Consider the following 24238-nt stretch of genomic DNA (forward strand, 5'->3'; position numbering starts at 1 on the left):
AGTGCTAGCCAGTGCACTTTCCCTGCCCTCAAACAGCCAGCACTAAAAGTCAGTGCATAAGAGGCCGGGCGCTTCACAAGCACTATCAAGCTAGAGCTGCCAGCTCTCTGATTTAATTATATAAAATAGGGACTTAGCATAAGTATCACCAATGCTAAAGCTCAAGGAAAAGCAAATCTAATCTGGATGGCTTTTCAGGTGCCTGGGCACTGCCAGGGTATCAGAAGCCAGTGATGGGTTACTATGGGACAGCTTCCCCCGCCCCCCAGCTGCCATAGTGTGACACAGCTTGGTACCCTCCCCTGCCTTGGGGGCAAGGGGATGGAGGAGCCATGGCCTGTGCTCACCCTCTCCTCGGCCAGCCTCTTCATCTCCTCCTGCAGCTTGCTTAGGATGTGCAGGTTCGGCTTGTTCTTCTTGGCATACTGCTGCAGCTCAATCACACTCTTGTCTGAGGTCTCCTAAGGAGCACAGTGCCTCCATCTCAGGTCTGCCCTGGACCCCACACCAGCTGCCCCACCCTCAACCTGTGCAGAGAACATTATGCTGCCCCCACTGCCCCATCCTCAGTGGACAAAAAGCCACAACCTGCTCTGGGACAAAACCACCCAGGTACCCAGCTGTTTCCAGCCCTATCCGGACCCAAGGAAGCTAGCCACTGCCTTAGATACAGCAGTCAGCCAGGCTTGCTGTGCCCAGAGCCCTCTGACTGAAGTGGTACCTAGGCTGGGAGGCCATCAGCCCCAGCCACTGAGCTCTCTGCATGCTCTAGACCAGGGGTGGGCAAACTTTTTGACTCGAGGGCCACAATGGGTTCTTAAACTGGACCAGAGGGCCGGAACAAAAGCATGGATGGAGTGTTTGTGTGAACTAATATAAATTCAAAGTAAACATCATTACATAAAAGGGTACGGTCTTTTTTTTCAATAGTTTTATTCATTTCAAACTGGCCGGATCTGACTCGCGGGCCATAGTTTGCCCACGGCTGCTCTAGACTCTCAGTGCAAAATCCAAATGTCCTAAGGCCCTCCATCTCTCATGACAACTACTGTATTTGGGGTGCCAGACCCCACCTGTCTTCCAAAAGCCGCATGCTGGGCTGTTCCCAGGCTTGACCCCTCGCCCTCCAGCTTAGGAAAGGTTCCCAACCATGGGCCAAAGTGGGCTTTCTCTCCTTCAACATTAGCCCGAGAGGATACACAGAAGGCAAGCATATATAAAAGGGAAGGTAAGTTTCATGTACATTGCATCCAAGTTTTCTCAAAAACACATATCCTGAGGTTCCTCTAAGGAAGTTGGGGACCTGTCACTTCCTTCATCCCACCGATCATGCCCAAAGCAAGAGCATCTTCAGGGATGGTCTGAGGGTCTACTGTGTGATCTTTGGAGTTACCACCTGTAGTTCCCCAACTGTACACTGATCATCCCTCTACTTAATGGGGTGCTGATAACCCAGAGCATTTCTATAAACATCAGGGGGGAAATTAAAAATGTAAACACTCACCTCCTAGTACTTCCCTCCACCCAACAAAGCATGTCATCCAACTATCTGCGATCTACCTAAAGGTATTGGTTTAAATCTCAAGATCTTGGCAAAAGTAGCAGAAACAAAACAAATGACACACAGGCTGTTGAATTAATTAAAGCTCAGTAACTGTGTTCATAGCCAAGAGAGCTGCCCTTGCATGCTCACTCTCCCTCAGCCACTGTGTGGCCTCAAAATAGCATAAGGCCTCCCATCACTGGACTAAGGTCTCGGGGCTGGCAGCACTCACCATCTGCACTTCTGCTGCTCCAGTCCCCTCCCCACACTGCCAGAGCCAGGCCCAGGCCCCTTGGGCAGGATGACCCCACCCCAACAAAGTCACAAAAATAGCCCAGCAGAGAACCCAAGAAAGGTGGCCATGAACAAGAGCAGAGCTGCGTGACTCTATCCCTGTGACAGTGGGACCCCAAGCATGTACTCCAAGGTTGGGAGGAAAGTCCCGTTACCTGTTTGACCATCTTGCTGCTTTCACGGCCATACATGCGTAGTAAAGACCCCCAGTTCTTGACATGTGGGTGCAGGAGCTGAAGGATTTTCTGAGAGGCTAACTGCTTCCCAACTCTCTTATTTTTACCTGTGAAGAGGGGAAGGATACACAGAGAGGGAGTCACAAACATCCAGCCATCCAAAATAGTCACCTTGCCTAAAAAGGAGTCACCTCGCCTAAAAAGGAGCTTATCTGCCCCTCCCCCCTTGAGCTGAGGGTACATTCTACAGGAAGCAGGTGAGAAGTGCTCCACCACCAAGCTGAGCACAAGCACCTCACAAATTCCAGACCAGGACCCACCCCTATCTCACTTCACAGAACAGCCCATCAGAGGCTCTAGGAGGTCAGGACATGATCAAGTCACACAGCTTAAGGGCCCTTCCTCCCACCACAACCCCATATTTCCAGACACACTGTCAAGCAGCAATGAGGTGTCATGAAGCATGTGGCCTCAGGTTCCTTGAGGAGGCACAGGAGGAGGGTTTTCCCAGACGGCCCTGGCCAGCCACACTTTCAGACAGGGCTTCCAGCTTGGAGGAGAGAATCCTGGCACCAGGATCCCTCTTCTATTTCAAGCTCCGCCCACCTGCTTAGGAGCACTTCTCAGCGGGACTGGTGTCTGCTGGAGTGCGAGGCACACCAGGTCTCAACGTGGTTCTGAATTTTCCCAGGGTCAACTTGTGCACTACCTTCTAATTTATACAGCATTGGTTTTGTGTATATCGTAGTAACAAAAATTTTTCTTTTAAAATAAAGTTATATTTTAAAAGGCAGTCATTTCAAAACTCACATTAGGTAAAGAGCACAGGTAGTGCACACAGACCAGAAGGCAGAGGGGCAGCACAGGAATGCAGAACATAGCGGGGTGGAGACTGCTGCTGTTTGAGCAGCATCGACCACAGGGACCAAGAACTGTAGGGGCAGAGAGGGCAGGAGGGGCACACATGGCCTAACCAGAATGAGCAGTCCTAGCCCGGGAGAGAAGACAGAGACAGCACAGACAGGACTACCAAAATCGAGCCTCAGGCTGACTGTGTATCAGATGTTGACATGAGATGCTGGTGGACAAAACTGTAGGCAGCCAGTGCACACAGCTGGAGCTCAGGAGCTACAGTAGGGCAGCGACTGGGAACCAAGGCAAAGGGGTTCAAAACTCCCAGAGAGACCCCAGGATGGGGTGGCAGCAAGGCAACATCCCCCAGTGGTCATCTGCCAGCATGGTGGGTGGCAAGGAGGAGGAGATGGGGTCCTTACACCAGCCGCGCACTGTGTGCTTGCCGCACGCCATGACATATTCGCTCTTCTGGTTTTTACCAGGAACCACTTCAAACTTGATGGATGTGTCACCCATTCCATGGTTTCTAAGAAAAAAACAAAGACAACAGGTGGCATCAGCTGAGGAGGAGGAAACAGCTACTTCCAGAAAGTTAAGGGCTCTCTTAAGACAATGCCAACCCTTTCCCCAAAACTGCTTCTCAGCTGGAGGGTGAGGTTCTCCAGGTACACCCAACCTGATCCCATGGGGCTCTCTGATGGACCGCCAGGGAAACCTGCAATGGCTCTCGGGCTTTAGCATTGCCTCTTGAGTCAGGATCAACAGCCAGTAAGGATGCTGGGCACCCAGATAGAAGCCCCCAACCAGGCTTAGGACGGGAAGCTCCCACCCTACCTTTTAAGGCACTCGTGGAGGATCTGATAGGGAGACAACAGTCCGGCCTTGCTGGTCAACTCGTAGACCCGCGAGTCCTCGATACTGATGTGGTTAAAATACTACAAAACAAAGCAGCCACTCCTAAGTACTGGCCTTGCAGAGCTGCTCCCCACGCTGTCTGCTTCCCCCAGAGGCTTACTGTCCTCCTTATTGCTTCACAGAGCACCTCACACCCCCCACTTCCCTGTCCAGCTGGCCCTCTGGAGACAAGGATGAGTAGCTGCACTACACCAGGCTAGAGAGAGGGCATGGGTGGGGTGGGAGACCCTGGTGCAGTGAGGACCTGGGCTGCATAGCTAGCCAGCCAGATAGCCTTTTCTGAACCTGAATCTTCAGACTTCACATAATTAGTCTGAAATCTAAGGATAAATAACCTTTGGAGAAAAACTTGAACATCATCCTAAGTGAGATTACAGAAAAAAGAAGGTAAGCAAAGCAAAAGCTGCACTCTAATTCTCCCCAAAGACTACAAAGTGCCTGGTCGGGCTCTAAAACACAAATGTTGTCCTGGATTTGAAAGTGATCATTGCGACCAAAGAATAGAAAGGTTAACAAGAAACCACTTCACCAGTCAGGGAAATTCTGTACAACAGAGACAGGAGCCGCCCCCGGGTGAATGGATGCCAGTCAGGAGCAAGGTTCACCTCCCCAGGAGGGGCTGTGTTAGTTAGTCTCCTGGGGCTGCCATAACCAAGTACCACAACCTGGGTGGCTTAAAACAATAGAAATTAATTTTCTCTCACTTCTGGAGGCCAGAAGTCAAGGTGTCAGCAGGGTCCTGCTCCCTCTGAAGCCTCCCAAGGAAGAGCCTTCCTTGACTTTTCCAACTTCTGGTGGCTTGTGGAAGCCTAACTCCCATCTCCGCGTGGCGTTCTCTCCATCTCCCTCCCCTCTGCTCTGAGCGGGGAGGTGGGGTTCCTCTACCTCCACCTGCTTCAGTGAGGAGACAGGCTCACTATGACTGAGTGGAGGAAAGGAAGGCGCTGTTTCTGAAGAGTATTGTTGATTCTGTGAACAGGAAATCCTCTTGCTATCACCTGGCTATTTGTTTTCTCACAGGTCCCCACAAGACGCCTCCATCTCAAGCACCCATATCATTGTGGATCAGTTTCCAGAAATAGTGACTTATCAAGATGTAAGGCTCCGGGCCGATCCTTAATGGCTGGTCAGGCAGCCAACACATCAGCAATGTCTGGTTTTCTCATTCAGCCTCTGAGGACTAACTAACCAGTAGTCGGCACCTGGGCTGTGGACCTGTATTGAGGCTGAGCAGGTGGATAACTTATGAACCCTACAGCTCCAGGTTCCACCCTGACAGAGCTAAAGCCAACACACACACATGCCCACGCTCAGAAGCCCCAAAATACCCAACAGCCTCTGCCAAAGGTCAACACCACAATTACCAAGTAGCCATGGCCACATGTTACTGATGGTTAAGCTGCCAGGGGAGTGTAGGTACTCCAACTCTAGAGCAAAGGCACAGGGCAGAAGTGACCACTGAGAACAGCAAGAACCCAGGTGACTGGCCCAACGGACAGTGAAGAAACACCACAGAGAACCCAAGACCCATAAATTTAAAAATTGAGATAAAACAGACCAGTCCCTTAAAAAAATGCAAACTACCTGCATTGCCCTATTCCAGTGATTTTTAACCTTTTTCATCTCATGGAATACATAAACTAATGACTAAAATTCTGCAGTACTCCAAAAGTATATTTTTTTCCCATTAAAAAAAAAAGTATGATTTTAATTCATTCGCACTAGAGGGTTATTGTGTGGCTGTTGTCGTTTTTTATTTGACAATCTAAGGGAAAAGAAGTCAGTGCCCCTGACTAGTCAGGTACTGCATGTTTTAAAAATTCTTGCAGCGTACTGTTTGAAAATTGCTGCCCTGAGGAAGGACAGAAGGACGGATGGAAGGAAAGAAGGAAGGAAGGAAGGAAGGAAGGAAGGAAGGAAGGAAGGAAGGAAAGAAGGAAGGAAGGAAGACCAAATCTGTGGGTTTTGGGGAGGGAGAGATCTACAATCCAGCTGGTTGGTTGATAATTAAATTCCTACGGTGAAGGAAGGAAGGAAGGAAGGAAGGAAGGAAGGAAGGAAGGAAGGAAGGAAGGAAGGAAATTGCTGCCCTATTCTATTCCAGAAATTAAATTTGTAGCTAAAAACTTTTCCTTGAAGAAAACGCCAGGTGCAGATGGCTTCAGTAGTGATGACTACCAAACATTTAAGAGGAAGAAATGACACTGATTCTATAGAGATTCTTTCAAAAAATCTGAAGAGGAGGGAACAATTGCCAACTCACTTTATGATGCTGAGCAGCAGTACCCTGATATTAACACTAGACCATGGATGTACAAGAAAATAACAAACTAAAATCCCTCACAAACCAGGTATAAAAATCCAAAACAGTATTAGCAAATTGAAACCATTAACATAAAAAAATTTCTATCACACCCAAGTAGGACTTATCATAGGAATGCATTTTTAAATTTTAATTCTCACCCAAGGACACACTTTTTCCTTTGATTCTAGAGAGAGAAGAGGAGAACAACAATCGACTGCCTCCCACATGCATCCCAACAAGATCGAACCCGAAACCTGGATATGTGACCTGACGGGGAATCAAACCTGCAGCCCCTTGGTGGATGCGACAATGCTCCAACCAACTGAGCCACACCAGCCGGGCCCAGAAATGCATTTTTAAAAAATCAATCAACATAATTCACTATACTAGTATTAACAAAGAAGAACCTTATGATAATGTTACCAGATACAGAAAGGGCATCTGACAAAAATCCAACACCCTTTCATGATAAAACACTCAACAAAGAAGAAATAAAGAGACTTCCCTTGATCTGATGAAATGACCTGACAGCTAACATACTCATTGGCAAGAGTTGCTAGATGCTTCCCCCTAATATCAGGTACAAGACAGGGATGTCCATCCTCCCTACTGCTCTCAGCACTGTACTCAAGATTATAGCCAAAATAATAAGGCAAGAAATACCAATGAATTACATAACCTACATCAAATTGAAAAATTTCCAGAAAAATACAATATCCCAAAACTAGCTCAAGAAGGAATAAAAAATCTGAATAGATGTATAACAAGTAAAAAGATTGAACTAGTAATTAAATAACTTCAAAGAGAAGTCTAGGCTCTAGTGGTTTCACAGGTGAATTCTATCAAATGTTTAAAAAATTAATACCAGTCCTTCACAAACTATTCCACAAAATGGAAGAGGAACACTTTCCAATCATTCTTTGAGGCCAGTATTACCCCATACCAATACTAGACAAAAACATACAAGAAAACTACAGATCAGTATCCCTTCTAAATAAATAGAGCTACAAAAAGTCCTCAATAAAATACTAGCAGCCAAATCCAGCAATACATAAAAATAATTAGACATTGCCCTGGCTGGTGTTGCTCACTGGTTAGAGTGTTATCAGTGCAACAAAGGGTCATGGGTTCAATTTCCCATCAAGGGCATGTACCTGGTTGCAGGTTCGTTCCCGGACATAGTTGGAGTACATGAGGGAGGCAACCTGTTAATATGTCCCTCTCACATTGATGTTTCTCTCCCTCCACCTCCCCTGTCTCCACTTCCCTAATAATTGCTCTAAAAAAAAAAAAATCAATGGAAAAAATATCCTCAGGTGAGAATTAACAACAAAAAAAGAAAAAAAGATACATCATGACCAGTGGGATTTATCCCAGGAATGCAAAGTTAGTTTAACATTCAAAAATCAGCCCAGCCAGGGTGGCTCAGTTGGGTGAGCACTGTCCTGTGCAACAGAAGGTTGCCGGTTTAATCCCCTGTTGGGGAATGAATGGATGTTTAAAAATAAATAACAAATTATCACAGCTTAAAAAAAAAACATTCAAAAACCAATGTAATATATCACCATATTAGTAAAGTAAAAGACAAAACACACACAATCATCTTATTAGATACAGAAAAACTATCTGAGAAAATCCAACATCTATTCCTGGCAAAAACTCTTAGCAAACCAGGAGTAGAAGTCAACATTCTCAATCTAATAAGATCCACAAATAACACAACATGTTAAGTGAAAGAAGCCAGTCACAAAGGACCGCATATGTGATTTCATTCCTATGAAATGTCCAGAATTGGCAAATCCAGAGATAGCAACTGGCAAATCCAGAGACAGCAAGTACATTAGTGGCTTCTAATTAGTGTTGAGGGCTAGGGAATGGGGAGAATTGGGAATTATTGCTAAAAATTTTTAAGGTTAGATTGTTGTGATGATTATATACAAATACCCACTGAACTTTAAAAGGATAAAATTCATGGCATATAAATTATATATCAATAAAGCTTTTAGTTAAAAAGACTAAAAGCTTTATTGATATATAATCTTTCAAACTCTTCAGAGTTTGAAAAGCCCTTGTTAGAAATCATAGAAACAGATTTACCCCCAAAAAGTTCACAAGTAGTTTTAAATGGTTCTTAATATAAGACTAATTTAACTTTTGTAGACCCTGCCTCAAAGGTTCATTCCCACCACAGATCTACTATAAGAAGAGAGCTGATTTCCTTCCAAATACATTTATTGCTCACAAGCAACTTCCTGACACCAATTACAAGACACAGGGGACAAAAATGACATTTCTTTCCTGTGCTTGCACAAAGATAAGCAAGTTTCCCCTTTTATAAAATATGAACAAACAATATCACCTTGAATGATTAAATCACTGAGCACACCCTGCGCTGGCAGGGCAGGCAGAGCTGAGAATTGCGGTTACAAACAGGGCAGTCATGACACTCACCTCCAGCTCTTCACTGTCTTTGGGCTTCTCCTCAGAAGTCTGTTTAACAAAATCAGGGATGAGGATTTCCAGCGTAGCTCGAGCTATGAAAAGAAAAATCTTGAGGATGAGGATTTAGGCCCAGCCTGCTTTCCAACTGCAGAGCGAGCTACACACTGGCTCCTCTGCAGGACCAGGGACCCCATGACTCAGGGGAGCAAGGGCCCTAGGGAGCAGCAGTACTTTCAGAGACAGAGACAGCAGAGGATGGAAAGAGCACATCCTAAGAAAAGGAGGCAGTGACAGAGGCAATTGGCCCTGAGGCACTTGTAGCAGGTTAGGGAGAGGAGGTGTGCATGTCAGAGGATTCACGTGACATGCGGACAAATGGCTCAGCAGAACCTGGACCAAGTAGGGAGAACTGCAAACTGAGTAAGCTACATGTGTGTGGCAGGGAGAAGCAGCCAGATCAGATGGATTATCTGGAAAAACAGCTGCAGGACAGAGCACAGGGATTACTCCATGTTGAGCACAGGTGTCCAAGTGAGCAAGGGTGCCACTCACCAATGGCATGGGGATGTGGGGCACTGAGGGAGGGGGGAGGGATGTGTGACAGTCTGGCCCTGTACGGTTATAGTACCAGCAAGACATCCAAGTGCAGGTGTCTAAAGAGAAGCTAGAGTCTGGGCAGAAAAAGTGGGTCCCTGCTCGTGAGGAGTGCAGCAGGGTCCTGCCACCAGAATGTCTCCACCCCCATGCTGGGCCTGCTCTATGTTAACTGCTCCATGACTTCAGTAACACCCAGCCTGTTGAGCTGAAAAAGTCTTTGGGGCCCGGTTGGTATAGCTCAGAGTTTGAGCATCAACCCAAGAACTAAGAGGTCACCAGTTCAATTCCCAGTCAGGGCACACACCCAGGTTGTGGGCTCAATCCCCAGTAGGGGGCATGCAGGAAGCAGCTGATTGATGATGTTCCTCTCTCATAGATGTTTCTATCTGTATATCCCTCTCCTTTCCTCTCTCTCTTTAAAAACCAATAAAAACATTTTTTTTTTTTAAAGAAAAAGTCTCCCTAGACAGCTTGGCTCAGTGGGTAGAGCGTGGGCCTGTGGACCCAAGGGTCCGGGTTAGATTCCGGTCAAGGGCACGTACCTAGTTGCAGGCTTCTCCCCAGCCCAGGCCCTGGCCAGGTGGCCCTGTGGTCCACTCCTAAGAAGAGGCCAAATAGCCCTGAGCTGGGGCAAATGGCTTCTGGAAAAAAAATGCTCGTGCAGGAGGCAACCAATCCATGTGTCTCTCACATGGATATTTCTCTCTGTCTTCCCGTCTTTCTTCCATTCTCTCTAAAAATAAATGGAAAAAAATCCTTGGGTGAGGATTTAAAAAAAAGTCTTCTGACAGAATTTCTCAAAAATGGACAATAGGCCTTCCTAGAGAACGGGGCGCACTGGATGAGCCCAGCACAGCCTCACAGAGGAAGGACAGACAGCAATGTGTTATTCCAATTGTATTCAGCATACACCATCGCAAGAAAGCAACACCGAGGGAAACGCTAAGTCCCATGAGCAAAAACACTTAAACTGACCCGAGACCTAGTGAGATTTGAACAAAACTGACATATTTCACACTCTGTGAAGGGCAGAGCCGCTCTGGAAGACGATGGGAACAGTAGAAACCTCACGAATCAGCCTAATGGGTACCAGAGTCTGGGGTGCACCCAACACCTACCCTGCAATGTGGTCCATTCCTAAGAAGAGGCCAAATAACCCTGAGCTGGGGCAAATGGCTTCTGGAAAAAAATGCCAGCAACTACTAGTGCTGAGCATAAAAGTGAGCAGCAAATACACGGTCAAAAAGAGCAATGGGTTTTAACCAGAAAACGTAAGCTTTCCCCCGGATCTGCTATGTGTTCAATGAGTGGCAGTCCCAAATGTGCAGTTTGAAGGACTCAGGAAATGGTCCTCACAAATGTCAAAACCACTCAAAGAGAATGCCAAGAGCATGCTGACTCACCTGTTTTTCATCTCCTAGCATGCCCACATTTTGCTCCGTTTAAATACAAACCCACTCTAAAACATGTGCCTAGTGCAGCCCAGTCAGCTCTGTGAGTAGGGAGGAAAGGGTGGGAGATTTCAGCCTGGCTGCCAATGAGTTAAGAAGGGACTTTCTACTTTTATTTCTCAGGCTTTACTTTCTATATCTGAATCTTTCCCAATGAACAAATAATTTTTAAAAATCAAATAGACAATTACAGAAATAAAATGGATTCTCCCCAACCACACCACTCCCACTCCTGCTGCTCCGCCCTCCCCAACCAAGAGGAGGGACAATCACAGTGGGTAGTACGGGGCTCTGACATCTAAGCAGGCACATTACCAGCTTTATTCTTCGCAAGTTTTTTGCTGCTTGCAGTTCCAGATCCATAGGTCACACCGTCAATGGTCACCGAGGCGCCAAAAGGCTCACTTGGGTTCTCTTAAAATTAAAATTACTGTTTTAAAACACACTTGTCAAGATATTAGAAGCCAGTGTGCACACTCAAGCGCACGCACGCACACACACAATCTGCTCACACCAGCAGACAAGGTGGGGCCAAGACTGCTGCTGGAAGACAGAGACCTGAGACTCCCTGAGGCATTGAGATGGGGCTGAGATGGTCAGCAGGCAGAAAACACACCCGGAAAATTTCAAGAAAGGGGGACCATGGGATAGTGAGCTGAAAGTTAGAGGCAGAACCACCAGGAACAGGGACCAATGTCTGTGAAAGACAGACAGAGTACAGTGAGGCGCAGGGATGCACAGATGTAGTGAGCCAAAGAAACATGAAAAGCAATGAGTAATTCCTAGGTTCTGGCTTCCAACAGGAAGAAAAATTGGTTTTCAAGGATGTGACAAGGATGGACAGGAGACAGTTGATGGGAAGTACAGGCCTGAAGCTCCTTCATCCACCTGGGGGAGCCTGGAGACAATGGGAGGCCTTCCTCAGAGCAAGGAACAAAGGAAGATGAGGGAGGGTGGAGTGTGAACAATAAAAGGGGAAGCAGAGGCAGTAACCCTTAGTCACATTCCCATAAAAATGAACTGCCTATCTGCAATATCCTTCTCCTTGTCCTTCCCTTTCAATTCTATCCCATCTACCAGCCAGTTCCCATCTCCCCAGCCATGGTCAAAGTGAGGTGTGTGACTTTAGTACTGAGACGAGGAAGGTCAAACTTACCACATTCAAAGAAATTATAAACCGGGCGGACCTTGAGGACACGCTGCATGTACTCGTGCAGGATGCAGACCTCCGATTTCCCGTTGGGGTTAATGACAAATTCTGTGACAAGAAGGACCATCTCAAAAACTGTGAGGACCCCACTACAAGCTAGCACTCGGGACCTGGCACCATCCAAGTTACCAAGTCATTGAATTAGAGGCGCACTGCCATGAATGTGTCGGAATTCTGCATTTGTAGGGTAAACATAAGCTTTCAATTAAAATGCAACTCACACACAAAGTATACATTTTAAGAACATCAAATGAAAAATAACAATATAACCAGTCTGCCAATGTTACAATTTACAAGCCCCACTCACCTTTCTTTGTGGGTGCATCTTGCACAGATAGAGTAATGAGCTTCTGATTGGCCGGCAGGATGGGCCTCTCAGACTCCGCCTGTTTACGTTTCATTTCTCGGTTAAACTGCCGCCGCTCCGCCCAAGTTCTGAATTTCTTTACAGTAACTTGCTCAAAGTCAAAACGCTTCTCCAAGTAGCTCCGAAATTCCTCAAGATCTATATAAGATTTACCAGCGAGACATATTACTAATTTTCAATGTAAGTTGTTTCCTCTGTCCAGTGAATTGGACAGTGATGGGCTGCCACCAGACAGGTCCCACCACACAATACCCGCTGCTCTTTCCATGTTCCTTTTGAAAGGCATGGAAAGCAAAGAATGAGGTCCCTTCACTCAGCCAGCTCAAATTATTCTGAAAGGTCCTTATGAACAAACTTCTGGGATAGTCTTTTAGTTAATTTGGAGTAAGAACAAGGATTAAAAAAAAAAGCTTTAAAAAAAAATCAGATGGCCTTCAGAGTCCATCAAAACAGGTGCCTAACTATCAGTAGCAGGCAGGGGAGCCATGCACCCACTGCCCATCTTGCTTGCTCTCCCCTCCAGCCACCCTGACAGCCTCCAAATTCAGTAACACCCTCTGGCAGCTTAGACCTGGATACTCATCATGCCTCTCCCCACTTGGCCCCTGGCTCAGCCCCACAGCTCATGCAGGGCCTTGCCTCAGCTGAGTACTCCACCCCCGCACCATTCAGTGAAGTTTCCAGGGGCCTCCCACTTTTACTGTTACACCTACTATTATCCCCTTCTCCCCAGACTTCCTAGAGGTTCCCATCAGCCTCAATAGTTTCCTGCCTGCCTCCTAGCACTCAAGTGTGCCCTGGCTCATGCCCAGCCCTAAGAGCAATACCAGCAGAAGGTGGAGAGAGGGATTCTGTGTAGGAAGATTGAGGATTGAGATATACACTGAGATGTAGCTTTTTAAAACAAAAGGCTACAAAAAATATACTTGCACCTACTTAATTATAAACTGAAACTACATACTTCTTTGCACAGAATGCAGAGAAGTGAGTCTGGAAGTAAGTGCCAGTGGTCGCCTCTCACAGGAGAATGAGGTTATAAGTGGGAGGCAGCTGTTTTCGAAAAACAGAAATACAATCATTTACACGTGCATAAAAGATAGTAAAAAAACTAGAGCACTGTCTCAAAGAGAGAGCTCCCTTCCAGCTAGGTCCCAGAGAAAAGCCTTGACACACCCACAGACAGAGGAAGCCGGCTTGCAAGAGGGAGGAAGGCAACACCAGACAGACAGGTTGAGGGAAGACAGAGCCATCCATCGGGGGAACTCGGGGACCAGTGAGGCTCTGCCTTTCCCCAGATGTGCAAGGCTCTAACCAGCATGCTGCTTCTCCCCCATCCCCCAGAAGCCATCTCCCTAGCCCTTAGGCTCCTCACAAGGAATAGTTAGGAGACAAGCCAGGCAGCAATACACACAATCAGAAATCCTGAAAAGGCAAAGTCCTCTTTGAAAAAAGATTCAACCTAACCAGTGTGGCTCAGTGGTTGAGCGTCCACCCATGAACCAGGAGGTCACGGTTCAATTCCCAGTCAGGGCACATGCCTGGATTGCAGGCTCAATCCCCAGTAGAGGGCATGCAAGAGGAAGCCAATCAATGATTCTCCCTCATCATTGATGTTTCTATTCCTTTCTCCCTCTCCTTTCCTCTCTCTGAAAGCAATTCAAAAAAACATCAAAAGCCCTAGTGAGTTTTACACCATGGGTAGAGCATCAGCCTGTGGACTAAAGGGTCCCAGGTTCGATTCCAGTCAAGGGCACATGCCTGGTTGCAGGCACGATCCTCAGTAGGGGGAGTGCAGGAGGCAGCCGATCAATGATTTTCTCTCATGATTGATGTTGCTCTCTCTCCTGCTCCCTTCCTCTCTGAAATCAATAAAAATAAATACATTAAAAAAAAATTCAGCAGGTAACAGTTTGCCATGACCGAAGAGACAACTAAGACTTGAATGGGTAGCCCAGCTGGAATGGCTCAGTTGGTTGAGTGTCGTCCTGTACATTGAAGGGTTGTGGGTTCGATCCACAGTCAGGGCATGTACCAATTGATGTTTCTCTCCCCCCCCCCCCCCCTCCCTCCCACTCTCTCTGAAAAGCAATGGGGGAAAAAGAAATAACTGGCGTAATAATAAAAGTCCAACCGATGTTGCTCAGTGGTTAAGCACTGACCTATGAACCAGGAGGTCATGGTTCAATTCCTGGTCAGGGCACATGCCCAGGTTTTGGGCTCCATCCCTTGTGGGGCCTGCAAGAGGCAATGGAGCAATGATTCTCTCTCATCATTGATGTTTCTGTTTCTCTCTCTCTCTCTCTCTCCCCCTTCCTCTCTGAAATTAATTCTATATAATAAAAGGCTAATATGCAAATCAACCAAACAGCGGAACAACCGGTCACTATGATGCACACTGACCACCAGGGGGCAGACGCTCAAAGCAGGAACTGCCCCCTGGTGGTCAGTGTGCTCCCACAGGGGGAGCGCTGCTCAGCCAGAAGCCAGGCTCACAGCTGGCGAATGCAGCAGGGGTGGCAGAAGCCTCTCCTGCGAGCCTAAGCCGTCAGTCGGAGATCCCCGAGGACTCCTGAACTTCAAGAGGGCCCAGGCCAGGCTGAGGGACTCCCCCGCCCCCCAGTACATGAATTTTGTGCACCAGGCCTCTAGTAAAAATATACCTTTTAAAAAGTAATAATAAAAATTTTTTATTAAAATGTTAAAATTTAAATGGGTGAAACTAAGTTAAAGACAGGAGAGGGAGTGAAAAACACCAACACACACCCACAACTGCAGGATTTAAGTGTGAAATGCCCACAGAATAGTGATAGTTTACCAACAATAAGCCTGTGGATTGAAGCAGCCTGTTCTGAGTGCATCAAGATAAATCAAAACGCCACATCGAATACATCCTACTAAAAAAAGCAAAACTTCAGGAAAGAACATAAAAATGACTAAGTTGGGCCTGCACTAACAGCCATCTCCATGACAGCATTGGCCACATGGGCCCTACAGAGCCCAGAAGCAGGGGCTTGGAGCGTGGGACCTAGGCAGGTTCTCCAAAGAACAGGGAGATGGGCCTTCCCAGCCATGTTGTGGGTTGACAGAGGTGCCCAGCAGTCCCTTCCTCACAGACATAACTAGGAACAGATGGTCTTCAGCAGAAGGAAGGAGACCCCACAGGATGTAGGGGCATCCCTGCAGATAGTACAAGGCAGCAAAATGGAAAGAGTTCACTCTGGAAACTTACCAACTGATTCGTCTTTGCACACCTCAACTTTGGCCTTCACCTGCCCCAGGGCCCCAGGGGCAGCCTCAGCCCCCAGTGGGTCCTTCTCATCTGGGGGCCCCGTGTCGGCCCCCATGGAGTCAGGCTCTTCCAGGGGAAACTCCAACTCTGCAGATCGACTGAGGGGCTTGACAGGGGACACCTCCCCACTAGGGGAAAGCTCACTGTTTTGCTCCCTTTCCTCGTTGTCCTTCATTTTCTTGTAATGCAGACAGGGGATGCTACTCAGAGGAGGGTCATGTTTCTGTGGATAGTAAAATTGTAATAGATTATAAGGATGACCCCAGTCTGAAATCCGATGTCTTTCACCTGCCTCAGCTTGGCTATGATGCAATGTGTGCACATTCTTGTCTGCAAATTTGCAAGACTAAATTCAGGACTGATGCATCCCATACCCGTATGCTTCCCGTTCCCAAGAAGTACGGCCTCGACCAGGTGACCACCCGAGACTCTCGGTGTAGGTACACAGGGACTCCGGAGTTATGGAATGTCATGATCCACCCATCAGGTAATGGTTCTGTAGGTGGGCGGCCACGACCTGCATAGAAGAATATCCTACAATCACTTGAAAAACACAAAAACTATTGGGATTTTTTTAAAATTATGACATAAGGCAGATAAAAACGGTAAAATGGACCAAATATTGAAAAGAACCTCTAAGAACTAAGCAAGTAGGGAAGTGCCCCACCTCCAGACAGAGCCTATCCCAGCCCTGGCTGTTGCTTGGCACCTCCCAGCACATCCTGGACAGCTGGTGTCAGGACACCCCTGGAAGGGAGTATTTCAGGTCAGAAGTGCACAAACCCTATCAGGCACTCTCCCCTGTGAGCCAGGCCAAAGAGCTGCCTTACATCAAACGAAATACAAACCAAGCACAATATGGGACACAGGTGCATCCAGGCCACTCATTTATACCTATGAGTGGCCATAAAGTTGCCCCAGCTGTCTGAAGAGCTCACATGCTGCTCATATGCAGTCTGTAAGCAGGAGGAGCAAGCTGCAACTCCAGGGAGGGAGGCACCACTGCCAGTCAGGCTGCCAGGTGGAGAAGAATGCAGAGGGAAAGCCAGTGCCCAAGCAGGTAGGTAGAGTGGCCAGGCATACTGCTAGCCTGTGCACTGCTCAAAACGGACACAACTTTCCTGCTCAGAATGAGGTGCTGAAACCCCAGAAAGAGCACAAAGCAAACCTGCCAGAGGCACCAAGGTGGAGACTGCCCCTCAACCCGTTCGCAGAAGCTCAGACCCAAGTTCATCTCCGTCTGCAATCAGTGAACCCAACATTTGTCCTATTCCAACCACTAGTCAACATAGGCAGACACACGCCTGCCCACCACTGACGCATCCACTACACAGCCAGGGGAGACTGCATACAACCTACCCCTCAATTTCCTCCCATCACACCTCATCACCTTCTGTACCAAGCACCTCAAACTAAGGTGTCACCTGTCTGCCTACCTGAGTCCCCATGCATCTCTTCAGCCCCTCTCTGCCGTCCAAATGCCCAGCCCTACATCTCCACCTGGACACTCACAGGTGCCACCAGGACAGACAGAAACTGACAGACTCCTCTCAGACTGGCACTGCATTGGCAAAGCAGTTGTGCGAACAAAACTCTGGACGTCTCCCTACTGCTCTCCACTCTGCCCTCAAATCCAAGTGTAAATCCTACTGCCGGTACCTTTAGAACACCTCCACTTGTACACCAGGAGCTCCCACCCTGCCTATCTGAAATACACGTGCCATGCTGCAGCCAGAGGAGCTGTGCTTTTAGATAAAAATTGTGTAACAGTATCTGCCTGCTTTTTTTCTACCTCCAGCTACAAAGATACATTTTTTTCCAAGTTGTCAGCATCCTTTTAATCTTTAAAAATGTAAGGTATTTCTAAATGTTTTAAAAAACCAGCCACTGGCCGGAGTGGCTTAGTGGTTAGAGCATCATCCCACACACCAAAGGGTTTGATTCGGGGTCAAAGGTTCATACCTGGGTTTCAGGTTTGCTCCCCACCCCAAGTCCAGGCGAGTGCAGGAGGCAACCAGTCGATATGTCTCTCTCATATTTATGTTTCTCGCTCACTCTTCCCCCCTCCCTCCCTCCTTTCTATTCTCTCTGAAAAACGATGGAAAAAATATCCTCAGGTGAGAATTAAATATAAACACAAAAAAAACCCCACAAATCATTAGATTTAGCATTTCTGAGAGCAATTATGCCACAATAAAATTTATTCTACCATGTTTTGTTTTGAACACCTGCTTGCTTCTAGGGACTTCTCCTGAGAACAACATAGTCTAGAACTTGGACCTTGACCTTCACCTACCACCATGCTGAGCACCCACCTCTGGCCTCGACCTCCACACACACTGGTTGCCTGTCTTGTCACCTCCCAGAACACACCAATGTCCCCTCCTCAGGGGTCCATTCCCCACCCCATCAGAAGTCCCTTCCCAGTTCCTCTGCAAGACACTAGCTTCTCTGTGGTTTCCACAGCATACACCACGATTTGCACCTGGGTGGTAGTGCTCTTGGGTGCGTCCTTGTGTCTTGTTTCCCCTTCATCAGACATGATTATCTTGCCCTCAAAAGCATGCCAAGACTGTCATCTGATATCCAAAAGCCTCTCAAACCTCCACTTCCTGCAAACACTCTCTACTTTTGACCCAACTTACTTTTGAGCACTGTTTTAATCTTGGTCATCATTGGCTGCACACTTGTCTCTCCATCAGATGGATGGTCGCTGTCTCCTCCATATTTCTCATCCACTCTCCTCTTTTTGGGAGCACAAAGGCCCTCTTCCAACAGAGCATCAACGTCGTTGTCAAAATCATCCTGCAAAACATACTATTCAGACACTACAGCCCCAGCACCTACATTCTTGCACCACAGGCAAGTTTAACAACACTAGTGAGAACGGACACAGAAATGAGGCACTCTGAATGGGACCTAGATGTGCCTTTATGGTGCATGATCATCTGAAAAACAAACGGGACGAAACAAAAAACGGAAGCCAAAAGGCTTGGTCCAGGCACACACACCATCAGGGAGCATGTCTCCGCAGCATTTTCCAACTCAGGTTGGTAAAAGGCTGACCTGTCAGCCAAACTTTTCATCCTTTAAAAATGTGGACTCTTTATAGCTAACCCTTTTCCACCTCGTATGGACTTCTTTTCTCTGCAACATCAGCTTACAAAAGATGCTGCTGTTCCCAAACACCTCTCTTTGGGTTTTGTTAAGAGCACTCCAAAGGAGAGGTCACCGACATACCTCGTAGGAGAAATTCAAGGCCTCTTCATCCACTCTGTCTCTTTGCACGATTGCTTTAGCCGTGAACCCGCCTGCTCCTTCTTCATCTAGCTCCAAATTGTCAGTAAAATCTTCTAACTCATCGAGCACTGCATACTCCACTCTCTTTTCCTGATCCAGATCATTCTCCTCATCCTTCTTATCAGCACTCTCACCCCCTATGCCTACCCCATTACCAACACTCCCGCCAAAGGGACAAGCATGCATGTCTCCACTGACAGGGCTAAGGGCCAGACTGCACTCCGCACGAGCGTCGCGCTCCACTCCTGTGTACAGCACCTTCCTGTCCTTACTCCTGCAGCTCTCGGTAAAGCTCACACTAATCTTTACATCCTTAAGCAACTTAAGGTCAGGGGAGAACTTCCGGACCGCAGGTGCGTGCCGGGCGGTGCGCGGGCTGTAGCCACTACAGTTCGGGTCTATGAGGAGACGGGCTTTAGAGAAGGATCCTTTGGAGAGAAGAGAAGCTCCGTAGAAGTTGAGTGGGTCCTCAGCAGGGGGTTCGGCCTGTCCATCACCACCAGAGCCAACGTCCATTACCTCTGCATCACTGGACGTTTGCAGGGGAGGTGGTGGAGACTGTTCACGGGGCAGCGCTTGGAGGGGGCAAGCACGTTTCTCCGTCACCGCTTCTCCTGCGGGCTCACGCGGGAGAGGAGAGGGACTCTCATATGTCTCCATAGTAAAAGTGGTTAAGACTATTTTAAAAGACCAGTTTTTAAAAACCTCACATAAATCTAACTGCTAACATGCACAAGTCCGTCGAGACCCGGTGCCGTCCTGCCCGCGCTGCACACACTGGCGGCTTAGTCAAGCTGGCCACATTGCTCTTTTCATTAATGTAGACAGCTTTTAGAACCACTGCCTCAATTATTGGAAATCACAATGCACTCAGCTTAAATGACTGACGACTAAGCGAGTCTGTCTTCATGCCAAAGTGGCACCTTTCTTCTTCTACCTGCAAAGAGATTTAAAAACATCGTCACAAATGACAGAAACCTTCTACTTCCCTGGTACCAAGAGTCAAGTGCTTTTAACAGTGCAGCAAAAACACACACACACACACACACACACACACACACAAATACTGCCTAAGAGAACCTTTTAAGCTTTAAAACAAACTACCTTGTACAAAGAGAAGTGCTTTTAACAGTGAAGGAAAAACACACACACACACACACACACACACACACACACAAATACTGCCTAAGAGAACCTTTTAAGCTTTAAAACAAACTACCTTTACTTTACTTCTTTATAACCTAAATGATAGTAAGCCCAAGTTAAATATTTTATTAATTGTCCACTGTAGTTCCTACTTCAGAAGCATAAAAGCAGTATTTAGTCTTAAGGCTCAAAAGGATTAAAAAAAATCTACACTAAACTTCACCTCAGCATTCCACTGACTCAGTTTATTTGGTAAGCAAGCAAATGGTGTAAGGCTGCCCTTTCCAGAGCACACATAAGATGTGTGGCCTCCCTCCGGCCATCAGAGCAACATCAATCTACTCACCTGCTAGGGCTGGGTCAGTCAGAGGGTGAGCACGAGACCCTCAGCTCAACTCTGCAGCACTAGGGCCTCAGAGGTACAGCCGGGCGCTCTGCTACCCTGGAACCCCAGGGCTCTCCTGGGCCCACAAGGTGGCACGTGGACCGGGACAGTGATGCAGCGTGCTGAAGTCGCCAGAGGTGGCGTGGTTCTGTTCCCAGTAGAGGAAGGGGTGGTGGCTGTGGGAAGGGAGCCAGGCCAGGGTTGGTGGGGCAGCTGCAGGAGACAGCTGGAGCCAAGGCACAGGGAGTTCTAGGTACCATCTGGAGCCTGGCTCCATCCTGGGGGCAATGAGGAGCCACACAGGGTGAGTTGACTCTCATGCCACAGTTTAATCCTTATTTGAGAAAAGAAGCTAACCACTGCTCCAGGCACAGTCCCTATGCCCAAGGGGTAGGAGTCCTCGAGGCCAGAGGGCCAAGGCGTGAAAGAACAGGGGCCTTCAGGAACAGTGAAGACACCATACTAACCACTCTGCTGACTGGGTAGAGGTGGAGAGCACAGACAAGAGGGAACTGAGAGCAAATGAGGCTTTCCCCTGGAGGGACGCATGTGTTTCAGCATTCGGGCAGGAGCCCTGTCCAACAGGAGCTGAGGTCACCGCTCTGGAACTAACTGGTCCTGAGAATACGGGCCAGAACACATTCAAGAGGTGGTAGTCGTCAAAGCCACAGAAGAGAGGCTGCCCAGAGAGGGAATAGAGACCAAGAACAGGGTTGAGGACGCAGCTCTGAGAAGCTTCACTCCAGAGGAAGCATGACAAACGGACTGGTATGAGGCTAGAAGGCAGCTCGGAGGGGCAATCCAAAATCCAGAGGTCTGCAGGAGGCCTGAGCCTCAGAGCAAAGCACATGCAGGCTCACACACAGTGCAGACAGACATACATGTAAATATGCCATGCACACGGTGCAGATACACACATGCATGCCTATATATATATGCACAGGGCAGCATGACTGGTTGCATAGACAGGAATCAGCAGACATCACATGTTTTAAAAGTTTGTGGTGAAGGGACAGAGTATGGTGGTTGTATTTTGCAGGTGGCACTACATAAAAACCAGAGGCTGGTTTAATCAAGTCTTTGAACAAATACTGGCTGTCTACTCTGAGGAAGGCACTACCAGAGACAAGGAAGGTCCCCACGACCTGGACACAGTCGGAAGGGCAATGATCACCAAGCTGTCACTCATTTCCAAGATTCTAAGATGTCCTTACTGTTCTGGTTTCAATGGTAATTTAACACAATACCTCCCCAGAGATGTGTCTGTCAAAGGTGCTAAAGATGAAGGAAATGCAGCACATAGATAAGGACAGATAGACTGAGCTGCAGGCAAACACTGAGGCTGCAACCAGAGAGGCACCAGGAACACTGAGTAGAGTAAGACCAGTTTCCTGCCAACCAAGAAAGATCATTTTAAGAGAAGGACAAGCAGGTCAGCATGCCCAGAGCTACAGAACACAGATCAGACCAGGACCAAACCCCTCAGCACCCGGCAGGTCTGTCCAGACTCGAGCTAGGGCCAAATGTGACTCTTGGGGCTAAAAAAAAACAAAAAACTAAAACTAAAATGAAGAAGACATAAGGAGATGGGGGGATGGAGGACCTAGGAGAGGGAATGCCTACTACCATATTAAAAGGCTAAGAAGTAGCCATGTGGTAGAAGCACAAAGCAAAGATGACAATGATAACAGCTGAAGGAGGCCTTGAAGAGGCATAGGGTGAGGTTGGAGGGCTGTGGAGAGAAAGTGTGTGCCTCTTGGAAGATCAGGAAAACCTGCCCAGCCCCAGGAGGCAGCAGCTCAAGGTGCAAAGCCCCACAGTGGGGCATCTCTGAACAAGTTCCTTACTTTCCCTCTGCAAGCTTTCACTACTCATTCAACAAGTGTTTGCTAAACCCCTTCAATGTAGCCTGCACACACACACACACACACACACACACACACACACACACTATCCTAGATGCTGAGGACACCAGGCAGACAAAATCCCTGCCCCACAGAGCTCACTTTTTAGCAGGAGATGGTCAAGTAACAGCTAAGAAAAACTGATAAGTGCTCAAGAGAAAATAAAGCAAGGAATTGAGAAAGGGGAGGCAGCTTTAGAAAGAATGGACAATAAAGACCTCACAGCCATTGTCCATCTGAAGGTAAGGAGAATGAGTCAGGTGGGTAGCAGGAGTGTGAGGAGGGGACACTCCAAGCACACAAAGAACAAAGGCCCTGGGTAGGAGTGTGGTGTAGCAGGTGAGAGCAGTGTGCTGAGGGGAAATGAGAGGAGGCCAGGTCTGTGCGAGCAAGCATACCAGGACTCTGGCTCTTATCTTGAGATGGGCCACTGGACAGGAAAGTCCAAGCAGTGGGGTCACATGATCCAAGGACAGCAGTGGCAGCCAACTCTCAGCTGGACCCTTTTCTAAGCCTTTCGTGAACTTTTATTCGCCAGTGCTCACACAGCACCGAGAAAGGTTAAGCAACTTGCTCAAGGTCACACAGCTAGAAAGTGTCGGAGCTGTTTTACTACCCAGGCAAGCTGGCTCCAATCTGAACTGCCTCCGTTTTACATTATCTTGCCATGTAAAAGAGTCATGAGGAGAGGGGCAAGGGTGAGAGCAAAAAGAAGAATTAAGAGGCTTATTACCAGACTTAAACCGGGGGTGATGATAAATGGTCCTGAGGGTGGTATGGAGGCCTGAGAAGAATCCAGGTGGCTCCAAACTCAAGAACAGAGCTGTCATGCACTGAGGTGGTGAAGGCAGCATGAGGAGTGTTTGGGGGTAAAGATCGGGCGTTTAAGTTTGCACGTGGCTACTTAGCATCAAAGTAACATAGAGAGATGTGGACGAGGCAGCTAGAAAGCTGAGGCTGCAGCTCAGATGGCAGGCTGGGGCCAGAGATGGAGATGTCAAGGAGAGATGGCATTAAAGCCAGGCGGCTGGATGAGATCAACACGGAGGGGAGGGCGGCAACAACACAGGCCAAGACCGGGCAAACCAGTCGGATGTTTGCTACCCCCAAGGCCACGGTTAAGCTGTAAAACAACACTTGGGAACTGTCCCACACGGTGCCTGACCACAGAGAACACAAACGGATGGTTCACCCTGCCGTGGGCCTCACTGCTGCTTCAGCTGCTTGAACACATGCAGACCCTGCCTGCCAAGTGGACAGTAAGCCAGCAGCAGGCTTAAAGCGGGCTTCCCTGATCCAGGCGCGGGGGTACAACCAACACACTTGGACAGCACCCTGCGCTGACGGGGCTGGCATGGGGGCACTGCTGTGCTGGTTACAAGGCTGTGGCCGCTGCCTTGAGGTCAAGCCTCTCCTGCGGCGGCTTCCCGCCCAACCCAGCAGCAGCATGACCTCATCCGTCCCTTTGTCATCCTCCAATGGGCCTCCTCCTGTGCCCACGGGCAGCACCGCCGACTGGGACCGTTCACTTCCTCTGGGGAGCGAAGGCCCGTGAGGGGGCTGCCCATAGCCCGGTGACTGAGAAGTCCATTCCGCTGCCAGGAAACAGCGGGCCCCGTCCTAGTGGTTGGCCTCCCGGTCATCAGCACTAGACTGCACGGCCAAGCATCGAGCACCGAGCACCGGGGAGCAAGGTACATGCAAAGCATGCAGCAACGGTAAGTCAAACTCCTACCATGAGCAACCCAAGTCCACGAGAGGGTACCTGACAGATAATCACTGTCAACAGGTTGCCCCCTTTCCTTGTACTTCTACCACGATCATTGTTATGATAAAACCACGTCCAGAGTATCTATGTGTGATACTCAACCCATGAGGATTAGTGGAGAGAAAGACTTGGGCGACTTCTCAGATTCCCCGCAGGGTCCTAAGCAAGCACGACCATGTTCATACCTTTCCCGCCCGAAAGCGATGCTAGGGCGTCGGGCCCTCAGGGTGAGGGGTTTCTTTACACTCGGACAGTCACCCCGGGCGGAAAGGGACCGGGCCTCGTCGCCGC

At 48.2% G+C, this 24238-nt stretch overlaps 1 protein-coding gene across 1 annotated transcript in view; it reads right to left on the reverse strand.

Annotated features, from left to right (window-relative positions):
* Nucleotides 1–24220, reverse strand: part of DGCR8 (DGCR8 microprocessor complex subunit) — a 25811-nt gene extending 1591 nt beyond the window's left edge. Inside the window, exons 1-13 of the mRNA XM_006768820.2 lie at nucleotides 20237–24220; nucleotides 18685–19681; nucleotides 18090–18249; nucleotides 15819–15961; nucleotides 15385–15667; nucleotides 12096–12293; nucleotides 11735–11836; nucleotides 10894–10992; nucleotides 8540–8622; nucleotides 3703–3803; nucleotides 3288–3394; nucleotides 1993–2120; nucleotides 348–461 (exon numbers count right to left, since the gene is read on the reverse strand). Of these exons, the coding sequence (XP_006768883.1) occupies nucleotides 348–461; nucleotides 1993–2120; nucleotides 3288–3394; nucleotides 3703–3803; nucleotides 8540–8622; nucleotides 10894–10992; nucleotides 11735–11836; nucleotides 12096–12293; nucleotides 15385–15667; nucleotides 15819–15961; nucleotides 18090–18249; nucleotides 18685–19404 (2238 nt within the window). The 5' untranslated portion in view covers nucleotides 19405–19681; nucleotides 20237–24220. The remainder of the gene's footprint in view (nucleotides 1–347; nucleotides 462–1992; nucleotides 2121–3287; nucleotides 3395–3702; nucleotides 3804–8539; nucleotides 8623–10893; nucleotides 10993–11734; nucleotides 11837–12095; nucleotides 12294–15384; nucleotides 15668–15818; nucleotides 15962–18089; nucleotides 18250–18684; nucleotides 19682–20236) is intronic.
* Nucleotides 24221–24238: the final 18 nt, after the last annotated feature.

This window comes from Myotis davidii, unplaced genomic scaffold (genome assembly GCF_000327345.1).
Source record: "Myotis davidii unplaced genomic scaffold, ASM32734v1 scaffold223, whole genome shotgun sequence".
Classification (NCBI taxonomy): Eukaryota; Metazoa; Chordata; class Mammalia; order Chiroptera; family Vespertilionidae; genus Myotis; species Myotis davidii.